This window comes from Protomyctophum parallelum, assembly GCF_964188405.1.
Source record: "Protomyctophum parallelum genome assembly, chromosome: 9".
Classification (NCBI taxonomy): Eukaryota; Metazoa; Chordata; class Actinopteri; order Myctophiformes; family Myctophidae; genus Protomyctophum; species Protomyctophum parallelum.
This window is the reverse complement of record NC_139706.1, coordinates 6,107,714-6,120,006: the sequence shown is the minus strand read 5'-3', so window position 1 is coordinate 6,120,006 and position 12,293 is coordinate 6,107,714. Positions and strand designations below refer to the sequence as shown.

Below are 12,293 nucleotides of genomic sequence, written 5' to 3'. Positions count from 1 at the left end.
GTGTGTATATCACTGATTTTTCTTTTGGCATTAAAACGACGAATTAAACATATGAATAGTGCAGGCAGAAGGCACAATCCACTGTTAATTAGGCTAGCCATAAGCCAGTTAACACCATCGGGGCCCATGACGTAAATCACCGTCAAGTTCAAGTTAAGTTAAAGTTATTAATGGATTAAATAGGCCCGGGCCCTCAAGATGTTAATAGTGTCATGGACCTCTTTAGTTGTGACTGGGGCGTTTAACTGGATCATCATTAGTTGTGACTGGGGCAGCTTGTAAAAAGGAGTCAATACTTTCACTAGTGAAGTAAATTTAACTAACTACAACTAGACTAAATAGACAAAAAGGCTGAATGAGTTTCTCTATACTAAATAGCAAACTGCAGGAAAAGTACCAGGCAATGGCATCAAACGATCGGATGAAAAAACACGCAGGCAGAGATGAGCTGAAGTGTAGAGTTGACCATTTATTCAATCAGAAAACAGAGTCCAGAGTGACGGAATAGCATCAGCTCCCCCGTGGCCTGTGTGCCACGGGAGCACACGGACAGACTAACCACCTGCGATGGTCAGCCTGCTAAAAGACCCCCTATTTCACTTACAACGGGACATTATATGCAGTCTAACATCAAACAGAGGTTTCTGGGTGTTGGTTGATTTTACATACATAGGAATCGCAGATGCATACATAATCAAGTGACCTTTTGTTGAGACAATAGTATGCAGATCAACAACTTGCATAATAGCAGATGGCGGCCTACGTGTGTTTTGATTCACACCTGAGAGAAGCTACAGGAGTAATGAACAATGCAGAGTACTTGACTGAGTGATTGCTTTCAGCTAGACAGACAGACTCCAACATTTTACTTAGCACAGAGTGTAGTTGATTATTGCATGATATAGTAATTATTTGTCCAGATACGACACTAGTTGGAGAGATATGTACTTGACATAGATTATTGAAAAAGGTTAATCGAGAGAGAGAGAGAGCATTTCTAGTGCATTGTTTTTGGCTATTGATTTTGTTAATACGTAAATATGGTGTAGCAAAACATGGTGTAGCAAAACATTTGGAATATAATTCTAGAATTCTATATTCTATGCTTTATTGTTGCTACACTGCCTGTCTTTGGGCATTGTTGCACATAGGAGTAAGACACTCATTGTTGAGCTGAATGATTGTTATATAGGTCTGGAAATTGGGTTAAATATCCTGGAAAAGTTTTGGAAATAAATTGGTAGAAACGTGTGAGAACCCTAACGGATTTGATTGTGTTTGATTGATTGTTTTGATGGTACTTTTAACTCCTTTATTGCGCGCTAATTGTAGCATTAACCACAGCTCCGGGTGCCAACACTTCACTCCACTCTAACTCCACTGTGTTAGCCCCCCTCCCCCCCATACAAATGCGCAGGGGGACAAACCAGTCCCTCACCTCTCGTCAGAAGCTTTAACATGGCGCCAGCATTGCGGGGAAAAAGGCACAAATTAAATCCGAAATGTGGATGGCAGAAAATCCACCAAGGACAGCGATTTTAGGAGAAGAGTTATGAGAGTTTGAAAATCCACCTCTCCACTGCTCTCAACGGAAAATATATATGCCTTCCCATAGTTGGAACGTTGGGGCGTTGCTATGGGAACCGGACCAATGTTAAAGGCTTCCGTAGGAATCAACCATTCTATGGACAGAGTCCACGTTGGGGTACGTATATATACGGACATGGGGGAGAAATAATTAAGAACCGGGACCGCTTCCTGTGAGAAGTGGATCTGTTGTAGGTGTTAAACATTCATTAATTTATGGCAGTGGTGTTCAACCAGTGGTCCGGGGACCACCAGTGGTCCTTGAGGGGGTTCCAGGTGGTCCCCAGCTAAATGATGAAACCAAATGGACCCATATGGGTCCATTTTACGCTCAAGAGATAGTTTTGTTACAAATCTGCATTACTTAAAGGTAGTAAGATGGACAACATTTGAGCCTAAATTAAAAAACATATGTATATTCATATTTTGCATTGTTTCCCTATATAATTGTGCTGGGGTGTTTTTCTGAAGAAAGACACGTCCCTCTGGCTGTATTTTGCTTTTGTTCCAATATTTATGTTGACGTTCTTCCCTTGGCAGGGAGGGAGGCCCAATCAAAGGGATAGCTCCTGCAGAGCTCCCCTTCCTCCCCCTCCCCACACAGACCGAGTCCCTGCCAAGGGATGAACGTCAACATAAACATTGGAACAAAACCAAAATACAGCCAGGGGCCGGATGTGTCTTTTTGCAGGAAAACACCCCAGCACAATTATATAGTGGCTTATATAGGGAAAGAAATGCTGAATATATAAATATACATATAGTTTGAATTTAGGCTTAAAGGTTGTCTATACTGCCGTAAATCCTCATTTATTATCCGGGGCTTTTATTTGTCTCAACCGATTCTGATACCGGGCTTTTATTGGAAGGAGGCAGCTATAAGAAGAAGGCCTATATTTCTACTTTTCAAGCCGATCATAATGAATAAGTCACATTTTGTGTCCGTTAGAACCCAGTAAAATGTACTGGGGTCATGTATTGAAACCAAGTCCTCATGAAATATTAAACAGTGCAGTTGCAGGTGCTCAATGGTCATTTTAACGTTTTTTTATAACGATATAGCCTATGGTAAATACTATAATAACATCAACACATCAATTTAACTTTAACAACCAATGTCAATTCCCTGCTTTCATATGACATGGGGAAAACAAATCCAATGGCACTCCCTCAGTCAAATCTGGTCACAAATATATAACTTCAACTGAGACATACTACCACAATACTGTGGCACATTCAAATATCTGTATCTACAGTTAGGCTAATGACAAGTTCAGAGGCAAATAATACAATAAAATATACAGTATGGCAGGCTATTTCCTATAATATCAAAGCAGTTTATATGAACAGTGTCACACTGCAGTGATCATCATCTAAATCATGTAACTTCAACAAGGTACATACACAATGAGGGAGAGAGAGAGAGAGTGTCTTGTTCCACTTCTGCTTTGGCAATGTAAACGTATGTTTTCTCATGCCAATAAAGCTCCTTTGAATTTAATTGAATTGAGAGAGAGAGAGAGAGATAGAGGGTCGCGTTAGCAACAAGCTAAGCTTAGCCTCCGTTTATAGAACGAACGCACGTTTGTTGCATAAAGGGCAGATCTGCGGGTGCAGCGCGTCGTGTCACAAACACTCCCTCATCGTAGTAGATTTAATTAGCTTGGTTTTGTGTCGTTTTCCTCCCTCCTCCGCAGTTATAGACTAATTAGTTTTATTGTCCGTAGCCATGAAAAGTGCTTAGTGGCGTTCTCTCCCGAAGTTAGTCTGTTAGTTTGTTGTTGTTGTTGTGTTGTCCACAAGCAGCGCGACCACCCGGCAACTGGACACTGACGTGACGAGCAGGAAGGTAACAGATACGGCCACTTAAAAAAAAAAGAAAAGAAAAAAAGATTTTATTTGCTAAATTCAACGCCACCCCCGGTAATTAATAGGGGGGCGGCTTTTTATTCAATGACGGTACCTTTTAATTTGCAAGACGTCAACACATATATAGAATGTAGAAGAATAGTTATTTTGATCAACGTTTTGCCTGTTATCTCTCCTAATGAGACCAACATCAGTATAGCATGGGATTGTGGACAAAATCTTATCCAACGATGACAAAATATTCTTTCATTTTTGGGGCTGAGAGGCTAAATGTCATCAAATGGTGGTCCGTGGCTTAAATTCTCTCTCTCTCTCTCTCTCTCTCTCTCTCTCTCTCTCTCTCTCTCTCTGTGTCTCTCTCTCTCTCAGCATCCCATCCCGGCCGTAGCTCCTGTGGATGAGGAGGGGTCCGACGGCGAGCCGGACCAGGAGGCGGTCCAGAGGTAACCCACGGCAACCGGGCGAGGGAGGGAGGGAGGGGGGAAGTTTGGGCTGGGTTCTGTCGTCTGATCTTGATGCTTTGGAATCGACATAGGTTTTTCAGAAAACTGTTAAAGATATAGAAGCCTTTTTTTTAAGGCTCCCAAGCACCAACACTTTTGTCCACCAGATGGCACTTTAAATGTGTTAAAGGTACCACCACTCACTTGGATAACAAGTTTTGAGTCTCGGACACGCTCAGGGTTCTTTTTTTTCCCAGGCGTCTTTAGTTCAGACGACAGACTGCTGGGGGGGGGGGGGGGGGGGGGGGGCTGCTTCAATGCATTTTCTATGGAAATGTCCTCTGAGTATCTGCTGGTGATCTGTGTGGGGTTGCTGGGCAACCCGCTTTGGATGTTATCATCAGCCCATAATTAATAAACCAACATTATGCTCCTTATGGAGACCATGCCATGGACGCCAGCGTGGAGCGCGGACAGCGGCTGACAACAGGGAATGACAGGAAATGGCCATTTCTGGCGGCATTGAATGGTCTTCATAATAAGGGCTGATGATGGAGCTCAAAGGCGTCTGATAACATCCAGAAGCGCTGAACTGGGACTGTGCTGCTGCTGCTGGGGACCTGCTGAGCTGTACTGTGGCCTGTTACACCTCTAACATAGGTCTAGAACCGCCATATTAAACTGTGTAAAAGTTAACCTTTTAGGCTTAGTGTTATAGATATATATATAGGTATATAGACTCTGCGCAAAAAGCTTGTAATATGGATGTGTATATTGCAGGAAACGTTAAACTTTCCAACAAACTCCCATAAACTCCCGAATTGTACCATCACACCTATATATGACCGTATATTACATGTATATGCTGCTAAACCGAGGTTTACGGGGAAAATACAGTTCCCGTAATTGCCCGTTAACTCCTCTTTTCACGCAGTGAGATATATAGATAGATAGTCTACCCCCGTATACTTATATGAAAGCGGCCACCGTGAATTTACCTTTTAGCATTGCTCCAACCCCCCCCCCCCCCCCCCCCCTTCCAGCTGTGGGATCTTTACATACAGGCTCCATTTATCTCCATAAAAGAAAGTTAACTTTTACACCAGTTTTAAGCGGCTTTTAAACGGAGGTCTAATGGCCGAGTGTTGCTCAGTGTGGCGGTGTATCTGGGAGTGTGGTGTGCTGCTGCTGCTGCTGGTGACCTTTGCCCTGTGTGTGTAGCTGGGTGTGTGTTGGCTCTAGGCTCGGAGCTTCTGCTTTCTGCCTCCCTTCTGGGGGTGTGTTGGGGCGGGGTACTGAATCCCCCCCCCCCCCTCCTCACCCCTTCCTTCCCTTCCTCCTCATCATCCCCCATCATGCATCTGGCTTCTCCCCGCTCCCCACCTCCCCGATCTGGGTCGAACAACGCCCTCACAGCCACGCCTCTCCCACTCGCTTACATCCATCGCTTTCTCTCTCGTTGTGGTACTAATTAGTAGGGGTGTGAAAATACGATGCGTATCACGATACACGGTTGACGATACGACACATGGACGATATTGGTTCATTGTGACGATACGATACCATTCAATGATTTGAAATCGATACAGTAACTATTTAGCAAATGCATTAAATCTGTGTGAAACTTGAGGATAGTGCAGGTTTCCAGAGTGATTCTCTGGCAAATAGATGGACATTGTATTTGAACACATGTGGACAAACCCACGCCTTGACATGAACACAGAGAATACACACATTTATCCATAGAACAAGTGTAGCGATATGGAATGGAAAAGTAATTCAACTAATATGTTGTCTTCTTAAAATTGTACTTAGTATTGATGACATTGATTATTTCCATTGCAAAACGATACGATACACAGTCAAACGATGCAATATTTGCTGTTTACATATCGATATACTTTTTTTAATTAAAATGTATATTTCGATATAGTTACTATCATTACACCCTTACTATTTAGTCATCTGAAATGGTTTAGACTAAACTAAGTCTTAGTCTCAGTCGACTAAACATATTGTTGACCTAGTCTTAGTGTTAATTCTCACAGTAAAGTCTTATTTAGTCTTAAGGGCCTTTCAAACGGGAAGCGAGGAACGCACACGTTGTTGCCTGGACCAATGAGAGGTCTGCTAAAGACAGGCGCGACAGCGCAAGCGTAAAGAAAAAGCTAAACCGAATCCAGGTCTGGTGAGTCGCGGGCGTGTGCACGAAACGAGCACGCGTTCAACACATTCACAGGACCGCGCTCACGTACGGTAAATAAGCTTGCGTTGTCGCACTGTGACTGCTCCCCATTGCTCCGCGCAAAAACGCAGGTCTCAGTGAAAATGAATAGGCGCGTTATATCGCTTCACGTTTGAAAGGCCCTTTAGTCTTTTGATCACGTGATTTAGTTTCAGCCATGTTTAGTCATCTGAAATGGTTTAGACTTAGCCGACTTAAAGGTATATTCAGTGATTTCACTCAAAAAACCTTAGGTTTCGTTTTTGGCCTGGGACCCAGCCTTTCGTCCAATCAGGATAGAGAGTCAAAAATGAAACCTAAGGTTTTTTGACCCCCAGGGGTTAACTGGGGACAGGGAGGAACTCCTTATATGGTCAGCACACTCTATAGTAGAGAGGATTATCACAACAAAACAAAAATATAAGTGATATTTGAATTAAGTGAAATCACTGAATATACCTTTAATATCAAAATCTTAGTATTTTAGTCAGCAAAATGAACACTGCCCCACCTCTCTCTTTGTCGCAGAGGCTTTGCTAACTCTGTAGCTTTGCAAAACAAACTAAAATTTATGTCGACCAAAAACAAGTCGATGGTTTGCTGTGGATTTTTTCCGATCCGCAAAGAACATTTGGTTGAAAGCTTGGGGGTGGGGCTCTGGGATACATCCCATAATAAGCTGTCATTGTGTGACTCGTCTTAGCTTCCATCTGATTGGCTGGTGTGAGATGATATATGTATGACATGAAAACACTCATTGGCTGAAGTGGGGAATGGGTGGGGCCAGGGGCGGGGCTTATCCCACCTACTGACGCCAAACCCACGCCGTGCGCCCCGGAGTCGCCCAAGTGCTGTTCCCGTTCAAAACCGCATTTCAATCATCATAACTTTGTTACAAAAAATGCATAAAAACAAATGAGAAATTCTATCAGGGATTTGGCTCTGTACCGTTTGACATTTATTCATATTAGGACATTAGTTATATAGTGACATTTCTTTTAATGTTAAAGTTAGGAATTTGTACGTGGCCTTTATTTTTATATTCTTTGGATAAAATAGGCCTAATTTCACCGTCGGATGAAGCTTCATAACCATTATGAGTAAAGAACACAGATATTATATTACGTGATAATAAAAAACATTGTTGTTCAATCCAGCTCAATCTGAGCCGTGATTCAGGGGTTAAAGATCAGCGTTTGATGTCAGACTTAGGTGTACTGTAACCCCGCCCACCCTCACTCTGATAGCCAATGAGGAAAGAGAGACAGCTGACCGGCACTGCTTCCTGTCTCCACCCCCCACCACACCCACCATCACCCCTCCCCCCCTCCCCTCCCCGCGGTACCAGGTACCTGGCGAACCGCTCCAAACGCCACACCACGCACGCGCTCACGTGCACGCCGCAGCACGCCACAGAGCCCCAGGGGGCGGAGTCCCAGCAGCGGGGGGGCGGCCCGCAGGCCCCCGGCGGCCCCTCCCGCCAGAGGGGGGGCGGCGGGGGGGTCTGCTGGGGCCCCGACACACACACCACCACCCGGTGAGGAGGGAGGCACGCCACACGCACGCACACACGCACGCACACACATCCACCGTAGACATGTTATGAGTTCGGAAGCACGAGTTTGTAAAGCAACATCCAGCTGCCTCCTGCATTATGTAAAAACAGGGGGTATGTAGGGCCGCTTCCGAACTCCAGCACTTCGGAAAGAAATCACCTGCAAGACATTTCTGGACAGGGAGTAGCTCATAACATGTCTACGGTGGATTTTTATGAAACAAACACATTGCAGATAGAGGATAATTCAAGCTTTTCGTACAGATGCAATGTTGGTGAGTTTGACGTTTAATCAGGACTTTTCTGTTTCTGTTTGGATGAATGGGCTGTCAGTGGGAAGTTGCGGCTTGTAACGAACCTTGCCATTAATAACAATTCTGTGCCCAAGACGTCTGTGGACGTCTTTGAAAAAAAATAAAAAATAAAATAAAGATATATATTTTTAATAAAATAAAAAAACGTTTTTTTAATACATGGTGCCAAAGTTTGTGTTATTGCCATTGAGAATGCATTGGGCATTTAAGTTAAATAACACAGAAAGTATACAACATTTCAAAGTAAAAAGTTCCAGCATGATTGTGTCTCCATAGTCAGCTGAATTATAAAAAGTGTGAATGGAGTTTCTAGGTGAAAGTGATTTTTTTTTAAGTTTTGCGTTGGCACACAAAGTGTTTAACAGTTTTTCTGCCTAAGCCTTGGACGAGATAAGGGCATTACGTACATACCCCACCCGCTCGCTCACCTTTGCAAATTATCGCGACCGTGCAGGACTGTTTCCAAGTTTGTGCCCCGGGCATGATTCTGTGTTCCCGGAAGTGCGTCAATTTCGTCGGTCTAGCTTTTTAAAGGGGCCGTGCAGGCTGAAAACCGTGGCAGTCTGAAGCCACCACTAGGTGGTGCTGTTGGACAGGGAATGAGTTTAAATGGCAAGATGGCTGCGGTCTGCATAATGGTCTATTTCTATGACATTGTATAGGTTACAACAGATCTGCGATGGGTTAAGTCGTTAAAATCAGTATTCGTGTACATTTGTCTGCAGCTGAAAGGTTTTGAAAACATTTTATAGCAGTCATATTTCACAGTCCTATTTACATATTTCCTAACCTGACACTGCCAGATCCAAGAAGCTTGCTACACAAATTTGTTTCACAGCTTATTGGGATCTGGGATCGCGGAAGCAAATTCGATGACGGGGCTGTTCCTTTTTTTCAAGATACTTGGTAGATGATTGGATGGGACCGTCTGTCAATCACCGTGTGGGCGTGCAAACACAACCAATCATATTGACGTGTCTATATAGCTTCACATCCGGTTTCGCACATATCCCGCCCTTAGCTCACGCTGATTGGCTCGAACCGGGAGCGGTTCGGTGTTAGCTGAACTCCCTGAGAGGTCCCAGATGGTTGTGGTGTTGGGGAACATGGTTACCCAATACCGCCCCCATCTGGCAAAGTCAGGTTACATATTTCCGGGCAGAAACCTTAAATAATAGATACATGTACAACTCCATTGCGTGTCTCGCAAATAGCTGATTGGCAAGCTCACAGCCCGTCGCAATGCGACTTGAGCTTGTAGATCGTAGATCCGTTTAAAATGTTATGTACACAGAGGAGATCCTTTAACGTGTGTGTGTGTGTGTGTGTGTGTGTGTGTGTGTGTGTGTGTGTGTGTGTTCGTGTTCATGCGTGTGTGTGTGTGTGTGTGTGTGTTCGTGTTCATGCGTGTGTGTGTGTGTGTGTGTGTTCATGCGTGTCATTGGTGTGCATGTATCACGCGTCACTTTGCGCCACACCGTTTCCCTGCTGCGTGTGCGTGTGTGTGTGTGCGTCCGTGTGTGTGTGCTTGCGTAGGTCCAGTTACAAGGACTGCAACACCCTCCATCTCCCCATGGAGAGGTTCTCCCCGGTCCGACGCTTCTCAGACGGAGCTCAAACCATCCAGGCCTTCAAGGCTCACCTGGAGAACAGCTCTCTCATCAGGCAGCTCAAACAGGTGAGAACTGCTCTCTCATCAGGCAGCTCAAACAGGTGAGAACAGCTCTCTCATCAGGCAGCGCAAACAGGTGAGAACAGCTCTCTCATCAGGCAGCTCAAACAGGTGAGAACAGCTCTCTCATCAGGCAGCTCAAACAGGTGAGAACAGCTCTCTCGTCAGGCAGCTCAAACGGGTGAGAACAGCTCTCTCATCAGGCAGCTCAAACAGGTGAGAACAGCTCTCTCATCAGGCAGCTCAAACAGGTGAGAACAGCTCTCTCATCAGGCAGCTCAAACAGGTGAGAACAGCTCTCTCATCAGGCAGCTCAAACAGGTGAGAACAGCTCTCTCGTCAGGCAGCTCAAACGGGTGAGAACAGCTCTCTCATCAGGCAGCTCAAACAGGTGAGAACAGCTCTCTCATCAGGCAGCTCAAACAGGTGAGAACAGCTCTCTCATCAGGCAGCTCAAACAGGTGAGAACAGCTCTCTCATCAGGCAGCTCAAACGGGTGAGAACAGCTCTCTCATCAGGCAGCTCAAACAGGTGAGAACAGCTCTCTCATCAGGCAGCTCAAACGGGTGAGAACAGCTCTCTCATCAGGCAGCTCAAACAGGTGAGAACAGCTCTCTCATCAGGCAGCTCAAACGGGTGAGAACAGCTCCTCTGACTAGGTGTCGATCTTGTCGTCTACATCAGGGGTTCTCATGGTGTTTGGCTGGGGACCCCCGGAAATGCTTTGGCCATGTCTCGCGACCCACGCCCGGCCCCCCCCTCCCACACCCCCAATACAAATTGACTGCTTCAATAACCTTAATAATAGAGAACATACATCATAAATAATTAACCCTTTTACTGCTGCCATTTATTGAGAAATTAGGACCTAATTCATGCCAGCATTTTTTTAATTTGAGCTCTTATTTTGAAAAGCCACATTTTGCCTCAACCGGAAGTGAGCTTATCCCTGCCAGCTTTACGTTGCCAAGACAACCTTTGTTTACATAATCGAATCAATGCCGGTACATATAGCACTGCACAACGTCGGCTCTGTGCCGTCAAAGAAACGCTGGTTTGACCAAAAATGCCATCTGGGACAAGGAATAGGAGATACAGGCGATTGAAAGAAACGGATAGAATGGATTCTTATGGCGACCGCGATCTAATCTGAACGATCCAGTGCAGTGCTAACAACATTGCTAGCTAACCGGCTAACGTGAGTAGCATTATGGCTCGATCGATCATATGCACTATAAAAGTATAATTGCCGAAGGGCTACGGCAATGGCAGCAAGGTGTATTATCAAATTGAGGCTTTGATTGCCGAAGGGCTTCGGCAATGGCAGGAAGACGGTTAAGGGAATGTATGCATGCACTATATGTAATTGTAAACTCTTCATTTCCATTTTCCAGCCATTCAGTTGCCAAAAAATAAATGTGACCCGCAGGTTGAGAACCCCTGGTCTACATTTCATGAGCTTTCATTAGTCGGGTTTCACGTGACAAAAAGACCAACGGACCATTTAGACCAAAATACTTCTTGTGGAAAAACCGCCATTACTACAGATGTATCCGTTTAGCTATAGAACTGCAAACTCTGCATTCGCTGTATCACGATGTGTACGATATCTCTGAAAAGACGTCATCCATCAACACATTTATCGCCCGGCCCAAGCTTTTCGTGGGAAGGTCAGAGGTCACCTCAGTCTGTCGCATTGGAACGACCGCGCTTCCAGTCGCCTTTGCGTGACGCCGTAGTACCGCTCATGTCCGGCTTTATTTGACCATGTACAACGAACAACTTTGAATATGTATATTATGTATGTTACCACTGAGGCCGAAATATGCACTCGCATGGCCTTACGTGTGTGTGTGTGTGTGTGTGTGTGTGTGTGTGTGTGTGTGTGTGTGTGTGTGTGTGTGTGCTCGCACATGCGTGTGCGTAGGAGTGTGAGCAGCTCCAGAAGATGTACGCTGCTCCGCAAGACGAGAGACTCCTGGAACACACCCAACAGCAACACATGATGTACCAGCAAGAGCAGCATGCACACACACACCAGCACATCCAGGTGGGTGCACGCACACACACACACCAGCACATCCAGGTGGGTGCACACACACACACCAGCACATCCAAGTGGGTGCACAGACGCGCACACACACACCTACAAACACACACACACACACACACACACACTAGTACCTAACTAATAAGTGGCCAGCAGTGGAGCCTTATTGCCTTTCATTCTATATCATATGTGTTGTGTTGTAGCACCCTCTACTGGACAAATGGGTGTACAGAGTGAACCGCGTACTACATCACATGAACAGACATTACAATTAGGGATGTTGTTCAGTTAAACTTAACGGTTAACAATTAACAGAAAATTGTGCGGTTCTATCATTGGGTGGTTTTCTGTGAGTGTAATGCTGCGTGTAGCCACAGAAACGTCTCTGCTTTTGCATGTGATGTGACAGACAAGACAGTGCACTTTTCATACAAAGATGCCATTGCCTGGCCCTGTGTCTCAAATGGTAAAATATGTTTTTGATTAAGGAATATTGTATCCCTTTTTTATTCTTTCTGTATAGTAAAAAAAATACCTCCAAATTGTACTTAATTACAGTACTTAACACTTATACCTCCA

The 12,293-nt window shown here is 44.9% G+C and overlaps 1 protein-coding gene across 1 annotated transcript in view; it reads left to right on the top strand.

The window, feature by feature from the left end:
* The window catches only part of sik3 (SIK family kinase 3), an 88,851-nt gene that overhangs the window by 60,610 nt on the left and 15,948 nt on the right, over nucleotides 1-12,293 (top strand). Inside the window, 4 exon segments of the mRNA XM_083773752.1 lie at nucleotides 3,826-3,899; nucleotides 7,472-7,660; nucleotides 9,529-9,670; nucleotides 11,592-11,714. Coding sequence (XP_083629878.1) covers nucleotides 3,826-3,899; nucleotides 7,472-7,660; nucleotides 9,529-9,670; nucleotides 11,592-11,714 — 528 coding nt within the window.